Genomic DNA, 21,280 nt, shown 5'->3' with positions numbered 1-21,280 from the left:
AAAGCACATTTTACATAAATCGTCATAACAAATTTGAAAGGTCGACGTTCAAACTGCACACTGTAAGCAGGTGGGGGGCTATTTTTTAGAGCAAACACTGTTCACAGCATGATTTTAAATTCAATTAATTTCCCCTGCCTCTGGAAACAGGGTTTATTATAACATGTATCTGTAAAGCGCACATTCACCCAGAAGGGTATATTGGCTATCTTGCCGCTGAATAACAGATGTTTATTGTTACCCAACTCAATGGTACTCATGTTATCGACCTCAGAAGGATGAAAGGCTGAGTGAACCCGCCTGAGTTGAACCTGTGACCATGAGGTCAAACAGGCCCCTACAGTGGACACATTAGTCCACTAGGCCACCAGACCCTGCCTGGTTTAGTTTAGTCTTGGTTAAGTTCTGCGGTGCCAACCTAAAGAGTGTAATCCAAAATATTTACAAACAGCAGAGATGTCGATTGTTTTTTTTTTGTAAAATCTGTTTTTATTTTCTATATAAGGAACAAAGGAAGGGTCCAGGTGTAAACAGCGTCAGGCCCACAACCTCAAGGGGTTTCGGGGAGGCTTAATTGAACATTTTAGACACAGCATGTTGCCTACAACTCTTGTTGGGCCGGCCGCGTGATACACGAAACATAGCAGTAAAATACAATCGTGGGTGAGATTCAAGACCCTTAATAAACAAATATAGTACCATGGCAGAGAGAGGAACAGAAAGTGTAGATAAGAAGCCTACAGAAAGAAGATAGTGATGAGTAGATATAAGTGGCTAGAGGGAGAAAAGGAATGAAGCGTGAGAGAGGCCCCTGCGTCAGAGAAGCTATGTAGCAGCAACAATGTAGGGGGGTGTGCGGGCGGGGGGAGAGCCAGAGGAGCCAGTGTTGTATGCTAATTAAACAAGGAGTAGGTGTACGTGTGTCGATTGTTTTTTTTCACCATACGGACTAATTCTGGAATGCTCTCCCATTGCACCTTAAACTTTGTCCTTCACTGGTGCATTTCAGGAGCAAGCTCAAAACCCACCTCATTAAAACCTTCCTACTTTAGATACTATTCCTTCTACTCCTAAAAAAAATCACTTTGTTAAGTAAGTAAAATATTTATAAAGCGCACGAATGCCAAGGCGTCTTGGTGCTAAAACTAAGAAGGTATGCTTTCTTCTATACATAACACATTAACATAGGTTAAAAACATCAGATATCCTCTTAAATCAGTTAAACAGAAAGTGTTGTTACGAAACAAAACCCAAACTCCCTGAAATTAGCCCGTTATAATTAACTACACACACATAACTTGCGCTACCACAATTAAAACCATAGCTCACCCACAAAATAAACTACGCGTGACCTGAAAATATAGCTAAACATAACTGGTTAATTTCAAGTTTTTCTGCTATTATTTTGTAATCCTAACTTCACTTTACCAGTTTTATTTTAATGGAATATATGCTCCTTTACCCACACAGGAACAATCACATGTCAACTCACCTGACCTACCTTCATACATACATGCACAAACAACAGTACATGTTAACAACCCTAAAAAACTAGACAGCCAGTGTCATTTGCAAACAAAATAACCACTATACACTCACAAAAGCACCATTTAACAATGGTAATCAATGTTTACACAAAGCCTTAGCCACATAATACTGTCTTTAAGCACTCCTAATAACATATTTTCTCAAACACATCATCATGTTTTAAATTTAGGGCTTGATATAGAGTTTGGCGAAACCCTCAGTCTGCCCGCCTCATTTAGAGTTGGACAGACCACAAGTATTCAGTTAACGGAACCTCTGTTGGCACCACTGACGGAGTACTTCCTCCCACAGCCCAATGGAGATTGGGCCGTCGGATGAAGGACTTTACACCACTGCCCTATTTTGGGTGGATGGTGTAAAGTCTTTTTTGTTCTGTCCATCACTGCCAGAAAAACCTGGCAATAAGGGACAGAAAAAAAACAATAAATTTACTTCCTACACCCTTGGAGAAAACTCCCAGGATGCTGGGACTAGTAGGAGTTTGTTTTAAAAAACTGAAAACGTTTGAAAAGTTTGACGTACAGCCATCAGGGCTTATAGTATTATTCATTAACTTTTCCAACACTGACAGCAACCATTGATAGCAGTTCTTGTAAATTCAAAAAGTTGTCCACAAAACCAGCAGACAACTCTAAATTTGGCAACAGAAGTCACTCGAAATAGTTGAGGTATTGTCCTCCTCTGCAATCCCCACCCACCAAACTCTAAATCAGACTCTTAGTCAAGTAATAACAAGGGGTGCCACAGGCAGCATTGTATACACAATGCCAAACTATACTCCAATAAACTACCATCACAAATACAAACACTCACTACTGCACACATCTACCGGCATACACTTGTATCCCAATAATTTTATGTCAATACAACAGCCATCAACACCCAGTATTTAAATTGTCACACCATTATGCACATTTTAAAAACGCCTGAAATAACAAACAAGAATTAGTGTGTAAAACAAATGTTTTTTCAAGTTATGTCAAGTAATAACAGGCTGGCGATTAATCTTAACCAAGTATGGTGGGGTGGGACATGAGGTGAAGGTAGCACCATAACTTAGGATTTTCTCTACTGTTAAGTGACTATCAACATATTATTCAACTGTAACTTCCTTTAAAAATTATTTTTTTTAGTAAATATAAACATATATAATATATATATATATATATATATATATATATATATATATATATATATATATATATTGCATATAAATATTACAATGGAATTAAAAGTGTCAGTGGTTAGGTCACAATTTCTGTAGGAATTTTTTTTTTGCTTTATCAACTTTGATCCCATTTAAAAACTCTGCAAAAAACTTTAAGAGAAAGTGCCCCCACGCTGTGTTCTTCATTTAGTGTGTGAGTTATGGTTTTCATGGCAGCTGTGCAAGTTATGGATAGTGTGCCTAACCAAAACTTGCACATTTCATTTGATTTTCAATTTTAAATGTGATAATCCTTGCTAAATCTATTAGGGGGAGAGGACATATTGTTTTGCCAAGCCAACTTCAATTATTCAATATTCTTAATTTTAAGACTGCATGTTTCATGGCTGCCTTGTGGGAAAGTTTATGTGCAATAGCGTAAGCAAGAGTTGGTTATGTTAAGCCAGAAATAAAAGCAATAGGCCAGATTGCTTCATAAGGAAAAGTTAACTGAGATGGCATAGATCTCATCTGTTTATTTTGAAAAGTTACAAAAGCAGTAGATTTTATATATGTATTATTAAAAGCCTGTGTTAAAGCCAATAGTCCTTTACGTGTAGAATATTACACTGTATTTAAACCTGGAGACAGGTATTTTGTTACATGAATTATCATATTACAGTAGCAGGCAAGAGGTTTAGAGTGGGTTAGCCGTTTGAACAATTCTGGATGTAGAAGACTTCTACCGTGCTAATCCTCAAAAGGCCCTCTTAGGAGGGGTCCATTGTTTTGCCAACTGTACATTTGTGCACGTTTTTAATTTTAAGACTGCATACTTGATACTTGCTCATGGGGATGGTTATGCTAAATATAGTAGGCCTGAGCTGGTTACTATGACAAGCCTATGATAAAGGCTACTGGCCTCATTGGTTCATATGGGAAAGTTTTGTCAGATGCCTGAGGTCTGATTTGTTTATTATGAAATGTTATTAAAAAAAGGCAGCAGGTTTGGCTCATTTTGATAAACATATGCTAAAGCCATGGCTGCAGGTTGGTTGTTACTACACTGTGTTAAAGACTGTAGACAAGTATTTTACTACAGGTAATGTTGCGATTTACCATAGTAGGCAAGGGTTTTTATGCTTGTTGCCCCCCTCTGACAAACCCTGGGAAAAATGCTTTGCACTGTTAGAATCCTTCTTATGCCCTTCCAGTCCCCTCTTTCCAAATTTAATTTCGAGAACATTTATAATTTTATGACTGTATGCCTGATGGGTGCCTCGAGGGAAAGCGGATGTTCAGTACAGTAGACCTGAGTTGGTTATGGTGTGAAGCCTATTTTAAATACTATAAATATGACTAGTTGATTTGTAAGAGGCAAGTCAAATACTATAGGTCTGGTTTGTTTATTATGAATAGTTACAACAAACCACGCCTGGTTTGCTTATTGTTAAAAGCATATGCTTTGTTGAAAATGTGCGTTCTGTGTAGGGTCACTTCAGATCTTTGCCTTCTGCTGCTAAACCCGTTTTTTGTTGGCCATAATACTGTGCACTTTAGCCCTGCTTACCAGGGTTACGATTTTTGAATGCCTATCCTCCCCAGTTACTTAAGAGGCACTTTCATTTGTAAACCAAACCTTTTGGCTATTGTTCATTCTTTAACATCCTAAAATGTGAGTCCTTGCAAATGACTACATATGTTCCTAATCAGTGCAAAATTAGGGTATGGGGACAGGGTATAGTGAATGGGTGTGGGGGGCATGGATCTTTAGGCATGCTGCTCCCAGCTGCTCCCAGCCTCCATGTTGCAAAACCTCGGGCTTTTTGATTTTCGTTTCTGTTCTTATCTATGATGTCATAATGTTACCTGAAATGTCATCAATGATATTATTTGAGATGACATAATTCATAACATTAGTACATGGTAGATGCAGCACTTATCAATGCCAGCTTCATAATATTATCCGTTTTCATGCATACTGGTATTTGTAAATTGTATTTATATAGAGCTTGCTCGTATAATTTAATTATAAATACAAGCCTCCATGTCCCCGCATTAAATGGAAAAAACCCAGCCACTGCAACATGGTTTTCCTTGTACCAAACTGTCCCTAAGAGTCACACGTGAGTATCCAGGCGTCACATGCAGGCAGACTGAGACCTGTCTTACACACACACACAGGCAACAGAAGACTTGGCCGGTCTGCTGGTGACGTCCCCTGGGGCCCCCACCCTCGGCACTGCCCTCACTCTCGGCGGCCCCCTGCCCCGCACCTGAAGTCCTTGTCGCTGGAGCCCATCTTCTCCAGGAGGCCGCAGAGCTGGTAGGACGTGCCGCTCATGTTGAGGCCGGAACGGGGGGCCGAGGCGCGTGGCTGGGACTTAAAGGCCGCTTCGGAGCCTCGCGCCGCCCGGGTTTACATGGAGGGCAGGTTTCTGTCAGCTGCGACCCTGTCCTGCAGGAAGATCCGCGCATGCGCGCCGCAGACACCGGCGCCACCACGCGGCGGCTCCGACCGCGCGCTCCCAAGAGGCTGCCAAGCACCGTTAATTAACGTTTTTTAGGTGATTAGTTAGTGAGAGTTTATGTCCTTGTATAGGGCAAACTAGCTGCAGCTGTCGCGAGCGCACATCTGGTTCTGCCCTGATGTCCGTCCGTTACAATACGATACTTCTTCGTTGGCATGACTAATAAGGTAGTGTTCCGCTATGTTATTTATTAATACATAGAGAGGCATTCACCTGGAAAAAACACGACGTTATACAAAATAATTTAATTACACCGTGCTTGTAACCGGAAAGGGTCGACGCATGTTGGATGGTAGAAAAATATAAATTCCCACATTCGTCTCGATAATACTATTTTTTTAAGTATCATTAACACTTTTATATATAGATAAAAAAAGAAAATGTACCTACTACATAGAAAATGTCAATAGGCTGGTCTCGCACAAAAAGGTACAAAGTTTTCTTATAACTCCGAATGCTATAAGGTTACAATGTTTGTAAATCTTCCTCGGTACTAAAATGCAGGGCACAAGCACCCCCCCCATAAAAAAAGTGGGGGGACTAACCACGTTAGACAGTATGCAAATCATGGTGCGTGCAGCGTGACATCACAGCGCATGACATCATGGCGTGTAATAGTGCACATGGCATCACAGGGTGCGGCATCACAACCCATGAACTCACAGGAAGTGACACCACAAGCAGTGACATCAGTTCTTAAGATCTAACACATGTTTAGAAGATCTTTTATGAGAACATTTGAGCACATTATGAGATTTAATAAATTAGATTTTGTGTCTGGGTTGTGCCAAAAAAAAGTGAAGCAACCCTACGCAAAATCTGGATCTCAACTTTTTTTTAACTCTGCCATAAATAAATTGACTACAAGGAGAAAAGTGCCAGTAAATCTATTCTGCTTAATTGATTGCATAGTCTGCAATGTAAAATTTCTTATAGGGTAATGGCACCTGCTGCAGAAGGTTTTTGCTTGTCCAGTAAATCTCAAGGAATAATAATAATAATAATAGTGAGATAACTCTGGAGAGTTGACACATTTGCTGGAGAGATCTGATTTTTGTCTAGTCCCAGTTTGGAATCAAAATAGCATAGAGTGTTAATGTGTCTCATGCAAAGCACATCATGTAACATGCTGAAGACAGATTATTATTTTATGTAGATAGTTCAGTGGGTTTCTGCTTTTAACACAGTGATCCTTTTGTTACTTGCAGTTCATACATTGTAATCCTTCTACTATAACACAGTGAGCTGTGAACAACGTGACTCCTCCACCTTGTAACCCTCACTGTCTTATGTAACACATCCTGTTCATTAATTTACACACTTGGATGATTTATGGCTAATGAATAATGTGTACATGTGATGAAAAGTGCCCTGACACACTGCATTTGGACGAGTAGCACTATAAAATAAATAAAACAAAATAGTGTTATTTGAATTATTTGTGTAAATAATGAGAAAGACCCACACATCTGACATTCTTACAGTGCATGTATACCTCTTCTAGGTCTGATGTTAGCCGCCAGCCTTCTCGCACTTCTAAGTTGTTTTGTCATGGTTTGTGCATAATGTTATTGTTTAGGTATAGCCCAGGACTTAATCAGTCTATAAACAAAAAAAGATTGCTAAAGGCAAAAAACTTTTTTTGGGGTGTCAAAAAACACACACATTACTCGACTAGTACTCCCTGGCACTGAATGGAACTTCTTAAAAAGTCTATCAGTTTGGCATTGGCTACAAGTCTCAGGAAAGAAAAAAAGAAAGAAAGAAGAGGAAGAATGCAGTTGAGAAAGAGAAAATAAGAAGTCAGGCAAGAAAGAAAGAAGACAAGCAAGATGAAAAGAGAAAGAAAGCAAAAGATAGAAAGAAAATAAAGAGAGGAAGAAAGAAAGGAATGGAGAAGGATAGAGTGTAAAAAGAGATAAGGAAAGAAAGAAGATAAAGAAAGGAAGGAAAGAAAGAGAAAAAGAAAGAAGGAATGAGAAGGAAACTAAGAGAAGGAAACAAAGAGAGAAGGAAATAGAAACAGGAAGAAATAGATGGATTGCCGGCCACGCTTAACTTTCACCTCTGACCCGCTTACCCGCATTATAATTGGCAGAACACCGCACTTTGCGGGTCCCTCGCCCCGTTTCGTTGGCGGCCATCTTCAGTGAGGGTTGAGGCTTCCAGCGGTCTAGTTCTCACTAGGAGGCTGGACCAGTATAAATACAAGGCAAATGACAGGTGAGCGCCCTTACTAGCCTCGGCGCATTACCTGACAGCGCTGTACCTTTTGCGCAGCTCTCTTGAATTTTAAATTGCCCCGTTTTTGTCTCCTTGGTTACTCTTATTTTATCACTTATCCCTTGTTTTTAATAGTTGTTAATTGCCGGCCACGCTTAACTTGCACCTCTGACCCGCTTACCCGCATTATAATTGGCAGAACACCGCACTTAGCAGGTCCCTCGCCCCGTCTCGTTGGCGGCCATCTTCAGTGAGGGTTGAGGCTTCCAGCGGTCTAGTTCTCACTAGGAGGCTGGACCAGTATAATTACAAGCCATGCCGACGCGCAGCGGGATCGCCGGATATCCGCCGGAGTTACGCCTGAGTTCAGCCCGTCTGCGCCCGTCCGCGCTGAGGACGCGCTGCAGGACGGGCTGGACTCGGCTCACACTCCTCCTTCATCTTTTGAGGTACTTAGGCAATATTCTATCTCTGAGCTGTTGGCTCTAAAACCGTCAGCGCATTCTTGCCATTATTGCTTCTCTCCTGAGGGGATATTACATTCCCATCATTGTCTTATATGCAGAGCTCCCCTTCGCTTCCCTGTTCCCGTTCCTATAAGACCCCATTCATGCCTTGGAAAACGTCTTACCATCCCTCCTAGAACGGGTTTCTTAATAAATGCGCGCTCGCTCATTAAAAATAATGTTGCCTTCCACGAGTTTGTGGAAGAGAGACAGCCAGACTGGGTCTTTGTGACCGAAACCTGGGCCTCGCACTCCTCCGGTCATGATTTACTTCTGGTCATTCCTGATGGCTATTCTCTCCATAGGCATGACAGACCGCTTCGTAGAGGTGGAGGACTTGCCATCCTCTATAAATCCTCTCTTTCTTGCACCATCAAATCCCTATCGATGCCTCAAGACCGTTTTGAGGCATTATACTTCTGCATTCTGTGTGCCCCATCTGTCTCATTTACCGGGATACTTATATACAGACCACCTGGTCCTAGAGCTAGTTTTTGTGTAGATCTACTTAGAATCCTTGAACCCTATTTTGGAAAACCTTGTCTCTCTATTCTGGGCGATTTTAACTTCCACCTTGAGGAAGTTGGTTCAAAGGACACCTCTACACTAATTGAGTCACTTGAAGCCTGTGACCTCGTTCAGCTGGTGAACAGCCCTACACACAAGGCTGGCCATATTCTGGACGGGGTATTTTCCAGTGACTCAAGATTATCTACTGGCCCCCCTTTGCCGTTGGTCTGGTCAGACCATCTTGCAGTGCCGCCAGAACTTGCTCTCCCCGCCTCAGCCACGGCTAATCAGGTCGCCACCACATTTGCTTAGGAGAAATGATAGAAACCTCACCGATGAAGCTCTTGCCCCCCACGTTCGGGCCACAGAGCCCTTCTCCTTAAGGAAGGCAGGCGAGGCAGCTCAAGAACTCGCTGATTCCATCACTACTGCAGTTGAGAAGCTTGCCCCCGCCTCTCTCCGCTATGTGGCGAGACAGAAACCCACTGCTCCCTGGTTCTCTGAACATCTAAGACTTTTGAGGCAGAGCTGTAGGTGTAAGGAGAGAAGTTGGAGGAAATCTTGGGATATGAAGGACCGGGAGGAACACAAGTCCGCTTTGCGGGAATACAAACAGAGAGTGATCATGGAAAAGCAGGAGTATTTCTCCAATCTTACAAGTTCTCTAACTTCATCTAGAGAACTCTTCAAAATTGCTGATTCGCTGTGCTCTCTCCAACTTCCAGATCCAGTGGTGAGCTCACAAGATCTTTGCAACAACATTTCGGATTTCTTTTATAGTAAAATCACGGATATCCACACTTCTTTAGAAGCTCAACGACACTCCCTGGACAATGATGTTCCTCTCACTATAGCCAACCTTGATACTCTGGTTGAAGGCTCCTCTGAATCCTTCACCCAATTTCCAAAACTCTCACTGGAAGGACTTAATCTCCTGCTAGACAGGACCAAATCCTCCTCCCCAATGGATCCTGTACCGCTAAAAAAATTAAAGGAGTGTAGAAATAGCATCCTTCCGCCCCTGCTCGAAATTATGAACGAGGCTATTGTCCAGGGTTCTTTTCCGCGGGTGTGGAAGAAGGCTATAGTGAAGCCTCTCCTTAAAAAACCATCTCTGGACCCGGGCCTCCTTAAGAATTTTAGGCCGATCTCTTTACTTCCAGCCCCAGCAAAGATGTTAGAAGCGCACCTTAATACACATCTTTCCACCTTTCTTGAGTCTAGTGAGTATCTTGATAGCTAGCAGCACGGATTCAGAAAACATCATAGCACTGAATCCGCTCTCACTGTTGTGGTGGATAATATTCGCCGCAAAGTTGACCTTGGCCAAACCACAGTACTGGTCCTATTAGACCTCACGGCTGCGTTCGATACTCTGTCTCCCGCCATTTTAACATCTCGGCTCAGGGAGGCAGGGGTTACTGGACCGGCCCTGAGTCTTCTTAACTCCTTTCTCCATGACAGAGAACAGAGAGTCATGCTCGGAGATTTCCTCTCCCCTGCCAAGTCATTGCAGTGTGGGTGCCACAGGGGTCGGCCCTTAGTCCGACCTTATTCAACATCTATGTGGCCCCCCTTGCTAGACTAGTAAGATCGCAGGGTATGGAGGTGGTGTCTTACGCCAACGACACCCACATCATGGTGTCACTGGCCCACTCTGTCAGTACATCCGCATTCAGCTTTAGGTCATGCATGCAGCGTGTGGCGGAGTGGATGATCCTCAACTCCCTAAAGCTGAATGGCGACAAGACAGAGGTCTTGGTCTTTGGTAAAGACCAACACATGTGGTCGAGCCAGTGGTGGCCTTCATCTCTTGGTACCTGCCACACTCCCTCCCAATCGGCCAGAAACCTCGGCGTCATCTTTGACACTTCACTCTCCATGACGCTCCAAGTGAATAGGACCGTGGCCACTTGCTGGGGCGTTATCAAGATCTTAAAAATAATTCTCCATTATCTCTCCTTCCAGGCACGCAAACAGATTGCAATTGCTCTTGTTGGCTCCAGGCTTGATTATTGTAACTCTCTTTATGTGGAGTCCAACAAGGGCCTTATCCATCGATTGCAAACTGTACAGAACGCCGCAGCGCGCTTCATTCTGGCCCTTCCCGTAGCATCATCTCCCACCATTGCGAGGAGAAATCTGCACTGGCTCCCTGTCCAGTTTAGAATCTCCTTTAAGCTCCTATGTCTCACATATAGAGCACTTGCGGCTGGCCCTGTAGACGCACTTGGTACCCTGCTCACCCGCTATGTACCCACGAGATGCCTACGATCGGCCGGGTTACATCAATTGGTAGTGCCCCGCGCTAGGTTGACCAGATGGGGAGCGAGAGCTTTTTCTGTCGCCGCTCCTCAGCTCTGGAATTCTCTTCCGATGGAGATCAAAACCTTACCCTCCATCGACTTGTTTAAAAAAGCCCTTAAAACCTGGTACTTCATCAGAGCCTACCAATGAGATACTGCTGTCTGACCTGGCTAGTTTCTTTATTTGATGTAGGCGCCTTGACGCCCATTGGGCTAAGTTAGCGCATTATAAGATATAATTCATTCATTCATTCATTCAAAGAGAAAAGGAAAGAAACATGGAAAGAAAGAGAGACATAAATAAGATAAGAAAGAGAGGAGGAAAAAGAGAAAGAAAGAAAGAAGGAACAAAGGAAACAGAAGGACAGAAAGACAGGAACAGAAGGAAGAAAAAGAAAAGGAAGAAGAAGGAAAGAGAGGAAACAAAGAGAGAAGGAAAGAGAAAAGGAAATAATGAAAGAAAAAATCAAAGAAGAGGAAAGAGAGATTGAAAGAAGGAAAGAAAGACATAGCGAAAGAAGAAAAGAAAGAAGGGAACAGAAGGAAGAAGGAACAATAGAAGGAAAGTGATAGAATGAAGGAGAAAAGGAAAGAAAGAGAGAAGGAAAGAAAAAAGAAAAGCAAGAGCCACAAAGAGAGAAGGAAAGGAAAAAGGAAAGAAAGAGAGAAGGAAAGAAAGGGATCTGAAATAGAAAGAAAGAGAGAAGGACAGTGAAAAAGAAAGAAATATAAGGAAGTAGAAAAGGAAAGAAGGAATGAAACAAGGCAAGAATGAAAGAAGGTGCAAGAAGGAAAGAGAGACAGAAAGAAATAAGGAGTGAAAGAAGGAAAGGGAAAAAAGCAGAAAAGAAAGAAATATAGAAGGAAAGGAAAAAGGAAAGAAACAAGATAGAAAAGAGAATACAAAGAAAGTGTGAATGTGAGAAAGAAGGAAAGCGAGGAAGAAAAAAGATTGAAAGAAGTCAAGAATGAACAAATGAAAGAAGGAAAGAGAAAGAAAGAAGGCATGAAAGAAAGAAAGAAGAAAGAGAGGAGAAAAGAAATCAGGAAAGAAAGAAAGGAGGAGAGAAATTTAAAAAAAGTAAAAAGAGGATAACCTAATACAGAACAGTTTCAAATCGACACAATCTGGGATGACACAGCAACAGTCAAATAGGCAAAACATGATAAAGGTGGAATGTGCATCTGAAGCGTCCTGCTATCGCATCTGGTTTTAAACACAACAGCAACACTAAAGAAATTATAAAGTAAAAAATAAAACACTGGCACTGAAGGGTATAGCATGTGTGGGGATGGGCTCTTTGTGAGAAAGCAAAATGCAGTCACTCAAAGTGAAGTTAACCAGTGGTTTAAGTAGGCTGACCCACTGCCCCATGCTATATTCCTTAGTGGGCAGAAGCAAAATGTGAATGTCACAACAACAGACCAATGGATGAAGAGAGGTGGCTTAAACCCCCCTATGTAAGTATACTATAAATATTTGAGCAAAATCAAAAGGTCTTGGCTAAGCCCAGACCTAAAAAGGCGGTTTACATTTTTTAATTTTTTCAATTTCATATTACAGAAACGACAGCTTTGGTACTCTTAGGCAATACCACATCAGACTCATTTTACTGTGAAAACCGGTAACTAACCCTGTGTTTCCCAAACTGCAAGTCCCGACCCTCTAGTGGGTTGTAAGCCGATTTTTGGTGGGTTGCACAAGTCCAAGCAATGTTTTTAAATTCTGTATTTATCTTGTCACATTTGCAGTGCTTCAAAGACATAGGTCAAATGGCAGACTATGTCCTCTGACAAATTACTGCTTATTTTGTAAGATGGGAACCTTCTCTCACTTTGCAGGCAGAAAAAGAAAAGTAAAGTGAATTGTGAGACAATCTTGCTGGGTACTGCGAGCTTGAACGGAAAGGTTGTAGGATGCGGTTTTTGTAACACACAACAAAATGTAAATACTTCTAAATGAAGTGTAGTCATTCAGCAGTTAAGAAAGCAAACATGAAGCACTATTTTTGTAATTCTAAAGTGTGATGGTAATCAACACACTTTAGTTGGTGATGCACAAATGACAAGTATTCACTGAAACCTAATTTCCACACATTGTCATTTCTGCTCTGTAGGAAGCTGGCTCTGTGTATACTATACCAAAGTAAGGTAGAGTGTGCACAGAGTCCAGTGGATCCTCAGAGGTATAGCACGGCATAAAGTAGATAATACCTTACTCTTAATTTAGTGGTCGCTAGGCTGAGCAGTTAGGCTTATCAGAGGGCTGTGTTAAGCAATTACTGTACACACTCAGGCAAGAAATGATAGCACACACTAAAAGAGGGAACCCAGACCAATTGTTTGTATAGAAATTTGTTACTTTGTTATTTTATTCTAGAACCAAGAATCACTTTGTGCAGGTACTTTTTACAGTGTTGTAAAAGTAGCAATATTTTTCAAGAATGCAGTACTGTTTTGTAAATGCAGCTGTATATTTTACAGGTTTAAGACTGCTTTTTGTAAGGGGCGTGGCCAGCAACATGGCGGACTAGACGTGTCCAAAAGGAGCTCCGACAGCCCAGCATCGATCCTGTTAAAATCCTGCCTTCCTAGCTTTGTTTGTTTGTGCATCAAGGGCGTTAAGGTGACTCCACGCAATACAGCAGCGAAATAACGCACTAGAGATACTCGGAGATATAACAAGCGTCATTCAGACCTCGACCGAACTGGAGGCTGTGTACCAAAATGGCAGCACCCTGTGGAGGACTATGCCCACTATAGAGAGACGAGCCAGGGTGCCCAGTATGCAAGCAGCTCAGCCAAAACTACCCAGAGAGGGGTGGCCTCTCCCCAAAGAACAGACAAGTCCTCCTCCCAGATCCACCGAAGACTGCAATGCCACAAGGGGGATTAGATGTGGCAGACGGGCCCACGAACGGGACACTGCGCGGCCTGGCGAGAACTGCTACAGTAACGGCAGCCCCAGACAGCGGCCAGACCGCTCCCCTATTGAGCGCAGAGAGCCCGCACCGGAGACGGGAGTGAGACGAGGACCCGGGTTCAAGGCGTGGCCAGGCTGAGAGTGGCCCCGTTGTATGAGTCCCGTGAGCCTGTGTTCGACCGGGAAGAGGTGAAAGTGAAGGCCGAACCCCTGTCGTCCAGTCGGTAGTGCACAGGTGGGCATTAATACAGCAGCAGAGACCCTCCGATACTGAACACCGGTCCCTCAACAGAACGGGTGAAACCGCCAGAGATCGTACACCACCCCGGAACTAAAGGCTACACGTGAAGTGGCGACAGCAGTGAAGGCCGACCACCTGGAGTCCAGCTGGCAGCGTACAGGCGTGCATTGCTGCAGCGGAAGAGACCCTCCGATACCTGGCACCGGTCCCTCAACAGAACGGGAGGACCGCCAGAGATCGCACACCAACCTGGAGCTGGAGGATACAAGTGAAGGTACGACAGCTGTGTGACAGGGCAAACGACGAGGCCCAGCAAGATCCCAGCACCACACCGGGGCTCCCAGGCGGGACGAACACCCATCGGTTGCCGTTTCAGCAACCGATGTGGTGGCAAGCTCAGGGTTGTCGGGAGAGGCGACCCAGGAGTAGCACAACAGGGCCCTCCCCAGAAGGGGAAGCCCGTAACATCCCATAGACAGAAATAAAACCCACGAAGATCAAGTGCAGTGGGCTGAGACAGAAGAAAGGACTACACGGCCTAACAAAAACCAGCACTATCATGTGGCCCCCGGACTCTGTCTCTGGCGATAGCCCCATCAGGAATGGACAGCCCCCTGCGACATCACAATTTAGAGAGACAACTACCAGGTCGAACCCCGCCAGACCACGAAAGACACGGCAAACCACTACTGGAGGCCGAGATCTAAAACACTGCTGCAACTGGACGGTACCCCGGTGGGACTGCTGTCTTGGCAGTAAGACACCAACATGTGATCTAGAACAGGTGCTAGACTGTGCTCGGGCTGATAGGCGCCCCTCAAAATAGAAGAGAGACGCCCGGAAGGAACCCGAGGCTGTGAGATACTCGGTGAGCCCCAGGGTTAAATAGTCAAGATAAAAGAAAAGCCTGCATACAAATGTCAACGCCGTGAAGTAAAAACCATTGGCGCAGGGACCGGCAGGAACAATCCAGACAGAGTCTCTCAGTCAGACGTAGCCCAGATCTATACCCCAATATGCAACCAAACGCATTCTTCCCTAATGGTAAGAGACAAGGAACCAAAGCCACAAAGACAAGGGAAAATGGACAAATATGCAAAAGTACTGGCCGTTCCCCCAGAGACAGTGGGGAGAATGGTGGAGATGCCTGATAATGCAATCCTTTTACAGGCGATACAATCCTCCAGAGAAGTATTGGAAGGTAAAATAGAAGAAGTTCGCTTAGACGTCACCCCACTGAGACAAGACCTACGCAACAAATCTGAAAAAAGTCACACTAGCCGAACAACATATATCGGAGGTCGAAGAGACAACTCACACCCTGCGCAAGGAGGTTACTTGTCTTGCAGCCTCCATTAAAGAAATCACCTGGAAAGTAGATGATGCAGAAAATCATGCACATAGAGACAATCTACGATTTATAGGCTCTCTGGAGGCCATTGAGGGATCTGATACGGGAACCTTTCTGCATAAATGTCTTGAAGACTCTTTTCCGAATGCACAGTTCTCGTCCTGTTTTGTGATTGAACGGGCTCACAGGATGCTTTGCCTGAGCCTGCCAGCAGGGGCTCCCCCAAGGCTGCTAATCGCCCGCTTTCTGAACTACCAGGACCTGATACTCCGCAAGATGCAGCGGATAGAGGAGATCCTACTCGCCAACACCAAAATAATGGTGTTCCCAGTCTACTCTCGAGAGGTCCAGAAGGAAAGGAGAACTTTCGATTCGGTCTAAGAAAAACTGCAAAATCTTTATATTCAATAGATGCTTCTTTTACTGGCGAAATTAAAGGTCATCTTCCAAAGCAAAACATTCTTTTTTCAAGCATCGGAAGATGCATGGAGCTGGATAGAAGAATGTACCCCCATGCCGCAAAAAAGTGTTCAGGCTTGATCCCATGTGGTGAGTCGCACGCCAGATATCAAACCCCGGTCGCAAAGGCTGAAATTGAAGTGTGCACAGGATGCACAGGGAAACTGCATCGAGGCACCCCGCTCAGATTGAGGTGGATCACAGAAGAAGTCATCCATGCCTCAGATACAGATGAAGGTCAGCCACAAATTAAAACTGGGAAGAAACTCTCCAAGACCCGACTGAGAAGACAGTCTACTCCTGACCCCATGGAACTGGAACACTCGACCGGTTCTGAAAGTGACCATCTGCTCTTGCAAAAGATCACCCATCTGGAGGAACCAGAACCGGGCACAGCAGCACAAGAAGACCCCTTACAACTACGGCATCAAGAGAGAAAGAAAGGATGAAACACTCTGGGCCAGTCAGAGGCCAAAAGGACAGTAAGACAGCACTAGGTGCTTTTTTGGGACTCTCCTAATACATCAAAGAGGGGTCTAAAAGTCTAGTATTCCGATTGTATCCCTAGTTACGTTTTTGTTGTTCCTTTGATAAGGGTGGGGGCTTAACGTACAACACAGTTATCATGTTGACAGTTCGGGGAAAGTGTGTGGGCAGTGGGAGAGAGTGGGGTGGGAGAGAAGGGCGAATACTACCTCCTTCAAGAAACAGGGGAAAGGGCAGCTTAAGATGTATTATAGAGCTGATAAACGCCTAGACCGCACACATGGAGACAAATTCACACTTCTGATAGCGCACAGACAGGAACCATGACAGAACCAACAGTTCAGACTCATAATGAGGAAGGGTACTCCATAATGACATGGAATGTCAATGGCCTAAGCCACAAGCTTAAAAGAGGGCTGGTGACTAAACCAGATATAATCCTTCTCCAGGAAGCGCACCTCTGAGGCACCCACTGCGCCTTTCTCGGAAGGGAAATATACACAACACTGGCACGTGCAGGATTCTCCATAGGCTCCAAGGGGGTGGCAATCCTCATTAAAAAGACACCACCCTTTCATATACATAGAAAGTGGGTGTATCAAAATGGCACATATACCGCAATACATAGGGTTTGGGGGCGACGAGAACTCACCCTGATTAGTATCTATGCACCCCCAAGACTACAGCAGCAGACCCTGGATAAGGTAAAGGAGATCCTACTGGGCTCTGAATCCTCTACACTTATAGTGGGAGGGGATTTCAATGACATGGCGGATCTGTCTATGGATCGCGCACACAGAAGCATCGAGCAACGAGGGGACACACCTGTGGCCAGATTCATACAGACACTGGGCCTAACTGACCTCTGGCACCTACACCACCCCACAGATCACATCTAATAATATTTCTCAGGTGCCTGTAAAGCTTTCTCCAGACTAGATTACCTTCTGGCTCCAGCGGGAGAAATAGAGCCGGTGACCACAGTGGAGTATTTGGCGAGGGGCTTGTCCCCTTTATGGCTCAAAATAGAAGGGCGTCCCCAGAAAACACATAACCAATGGAGGCTCAACGTGTGGAACCTCAGGAATCACTTGAGACATTATGACAAGTTCGGAATTATATTTCCGCGAAAATTAGTGCTCAATGTCCATCGTGGTGGTCCTCTGGGAGGCCTTCAAACCAGTATTACGAGATAGGGCACAAACACAATAGCATGTAGAAAGAAGAAGGCATAACAAGAGGTCGAAGCCTTGGAAAGTCGGCGTCTGGGGTTGGAAAGGGATATAGACCCACACACAGACCAACTCCTCCTTCATCAGATATCAGTCACACGCGAGGAATATCTGGCCCTGGCCTGCCGAGAGGTAAAATCACTCCTCCTGGCCACACAACACCACCTGTATGAGACTGCCTGCAGGGCCGGGAAGCTTCTAGCATGGCTGGGAAGGAAAGAGAGAGAACCTAGATGGGTGTCCGCCATACATAGTGGCGGTAATATACTAACAGCAACACAAGATATAGCAGATGCCTTTGCAGGCTACTACACAGATTTCTATAAATCCAGGAACTTAGCAGAAGGTCTCCAAATTCAAAACTTCCTCCAGTCGGTCGACCTCCCCTCCCTGTTCTCAGAAGACCGAGAGGCTCTTGAGAAATAACTTACCCTAGAAGAAGTAGTGACGGCAATAGGTAAAGAAAAAACTGGGAAGACCATCAGGACCAAATGGAATACCAACCAAATTTTTCAAGACAAATTCTAGCCTACTAAGCACATACTTATTGCAAATGTACCTGGAAACACAAACAGAGAGTAAACTGCCCCCTGATCTCCGAATGGCCACAATAGTAGTTATCCATAAAGCCGGGAAACCCACGACAGAGTGTAGCTCCTACCGGCCAATGTCATTCCTAAATATAGAAACCAAAATACTTGCCACTATCCTAGCGATGAGACTGCTGCCATTTATTGCGTCAGCTATCAAATTGTTTAGATAGGGTTAAAAATAGAACAGCCCCCACATCTTCTTAGCCTTAGATGCGGAAATGGCTTTTGATGCAATACACTGGCCATTCATGAGACAGACACTAAGAAAGCATGGCTTCGGTCCGGTATTTCTGGCTGGAATTGAATTATTATATACCTCACCGCATGCAAAGGTACTGGTCAATGTGGTTATTTTTTTTTTTTTTGTAACATCGTTTTTATTGCAGCACCAAAATGATTGTACAGACAATATCTTTATGGTACATCCATCAATCATAGCCGGAATGCACATTATCAATTCTCTCCCCCCACCATACCAGGCACGTCTCCAAAAAGAAGACTAAGCTGCCATCGTGCTGAGTCCATTCCCTTCTGCACATTTCAATGTCCGTGGTCATATTCACAGGAAGAAGTGGACTGCTTTTGTAATTTTTGCCCCTCCCCCACCCCCATCAACCACCCTTCCCAATAACTTCTTACAGTCCCGTACTCCCCCCCCCCCCCCCGTGGCAGCGCTGTATGATAATCCCAGTCAGATTAGATTAAGGTCTGGTGTGTGCAAGGAGGTCCTATACATTCACTAAGGTGTGTTCCCAGGTGTGTTGGTGGGGTCAGCTGTTACCGAGTCCACCTCCTCTCCTTCCTCCTCATCATTATCATCCCGGAGCGCCTGCACCATCATTTCCCACGCTGTAGCCCTCTCCATGGCTTTCTCATCATCAGTCCTCCTAGCCATCTGGTACCTCAGAGTGCTTTCACAGGCTGCCCACCGCAGACATTCACCATACCACCTTTTATACGTGGGTCCCACTTTTGACTTCCAATTCCTCGTTATTTCCCTCTTTGCCAGGATCAGCCCCAAATCTATAAATCGGCTAGTATTTTTATTTTTAGACGTGTGTGGAAACCAATGTAGGACCCCCACTGCTTTGGTATACTGTATTTCCCTATCTGTGGCATTATTCAGGGCCCTCCCAACTTCCTGCCAGTATTCCCCCCAAGGTAGGGCAGTCCCACAGCATGTGACCCAGATCTGCCCCAACTGTGTTACACCTGGGGCAGGCCGCCTGTTCCACCCCAAAGTATTGCCGTATTTTCCCAGGCGTGAGGTATGCCCGATGAATAATATAAAAGTGTATGAGCTGGAACCTAGCATTCCTTGAGCTTTTTTGCGCCCTTCGCAGCAATTGACCCCAAGTTGTATCAGGGATCTCCATTTGGAGGTCCAACTCCCATTTAGCTTTCAAAGCTGCGAGCGGCTGCAAGGCCTCCCGCAACATTCTGGAGTACAGGCAGGTTACCGCCTTAAAGGTCCCAGCTGCCATCATCGTGTATTGGCACGCCATGGATGTCGCAGGTTCCTGCAAACCCTCTCCCCAGTGGTCTTGCATGGCGCCTGTTACCGCCGCATGTAACAAGTAATCTCCCCGCGGGAGGTCGAACCGCTCCCGCAACTCCTGGAACGGAAGCAACGCACCATCCTCATACAAGTCGCCCAGCATTTGAACCCCAGCCTCTTCCCAGCCGAGCAATCGCGACCAGTCCCCACCATGAGGCAAGGCTGTAACCATTCCTAGCGGAATTTCCGGAGCATACATGTATCGGGTACCTGCTCGTTTGCGCGCCCGGTTCCAGCAAAGTCGGAACGTCTGTTCCTCCACTGTCAGATCTCTAACCAAGAGCTTCTGATGCAGCGTGATGTATGCCAGCACATGCCGCGGTGCCCCCATCCCTAGAATGCTCCGGGCCTCGATACACCCTCGCGACCTCCTGAGTGAAGGTCTGCAGCTGAGCCGCCAGATAATAGCCTTCGAAATCGGGCACCGCCTTGCCTCCCTCATCCTTGGGTCGCAAGAGGGTATCCAGCGCGATTCGTCGCCTGCCCGTGCCCCAGAGAAACGCTATGGTCAATGATCTCAGGCGTCGAAAGACGGAGCCCGGAATCCATACCGGAAGAGTCCTAAAGTACTGGTCAATGTGGTTATGTCAAAACCGTTCCCAGTGGAACGACGCACTAGACAGGGCTGCGCCCTATCACCTTTGATATTTGCATTAATACTAGAACCACTAGCATGCCTAGCCAGGGTCCACCCGAACATAAGTGGATTTACTGCGGACACCGATTCAAGCCATGACGAACGGATCTCACTATATGCTGATGACATTCTCCTATATGTCACCAACCCCACTGTTTAACTCCCAATCATACTACAGATATTTGAGGAATATGATTGACACACGAGATATAGAATTAACTGGAATAAATCCAATCTTTACTCTCCTAGGGGACTTATTGACACATGAGAATTCCCTTGTCCACTGCAAGTAGAACATGAGGGATTTAAATACTTAGGCATCTACATAACTACCAATATAACATTGACCCTCTCCCACAATATCCGCAGGATCATAACTGATTTCCTTGAGGAGGTAGAATGATGGAGACGCCTACCTTCGACTCTACTAGGTAGAGCAGCCATGTTTAAAATGATCACACTCCCGAAAATACTGTACTTTCTCCTACCTATAACAAGATACCCGAAGAAGGATTTAGAACAATAAGCGACGAGGTGCAAACATTATTATGGGATTGGTACCAGCCGAGGATTGCACTCCAGACACTCCAAAGTAATCAATACAATGGTGGGATTGCCCTCCTGGACATATGATCATACTACCGTGTGGCGCATTTGATAGCCATCAACGAATGGGGACACCTCCAAGGGGATCACCCAACATACGCATTAGAGAGGAGCCAATTTGAATCCTGCACTTACCTTCGCTACATATACGGGGCAATGGACTGGGATAAGAAACATACCTACGAGACCCCAATTTGGGAGGGTACACGCCTACCAGAACTAGGGAAGCTGAGTGGGTTTGGGCCCTGGGATGCAATCGGAATATCCAGGCTGGGAGACCTCCTGAGGGTGGGTCACGGACCTCCTTCAGTTCCCTACAACAGGAATAACAGTTAAATTATAACCAGAGATATAAATACCTGCAACTACACCATGCTTGGAGGGGTGAGAGGGTTGGCACGTCCAACATACCCGAATACGCAC

The 21,280-nt window shown here is 44.9% G+C and overlaps 1 protein-coding gene across 1 annotated transcript in view; it reads right to left on the bottom strand.

Annotated features, from left to right (window-relative positions):
• Nucleotides 1-5,146, bottom strand: part of LOC147692994 (cullin-associated NEDD8-dissociated protein 1-like) — a 211,529-nt gene extending 206,383 nt beyond the window's left edge. The window contains exon 1 of the mRNA XM_086939235.1: nucleotides 4,972-5,146. Within this exon, the coding sequence (XP_086795361.1) occupies nucleotides 4,972-5,039 (68 nt within the window). The 5' untranslated portion in view covers nucleotides 5,040-5,146. The remainder of the gene's footprint in view (nucleotides 1-4,971) is intronic.
• Between the last annotated feature and the right edge of the window lie 16,134 nt (nucleotides 5,147-21,280).

The sequence above is a fragment of the Lissotriton vulgaris genome, chromosome 9 (assembly GCF_964263255.1).
Source record: "Lissotriton vulgaris chromosome 9, aLisVul1.2, whole genome shotgun sequence".
Classification (NCBI taxonomy): domain Eukaryota; kingdom Metazoa; phylum Chordata; class Amphibia; order Caudata; family Salamandridae; genus Lissotriton; species Lissotriton vulgaris.
Note: the sequence above shows the minus strand (reverse complement) of the source record. Positions and strands in the feature narration are given on the sequence as shown.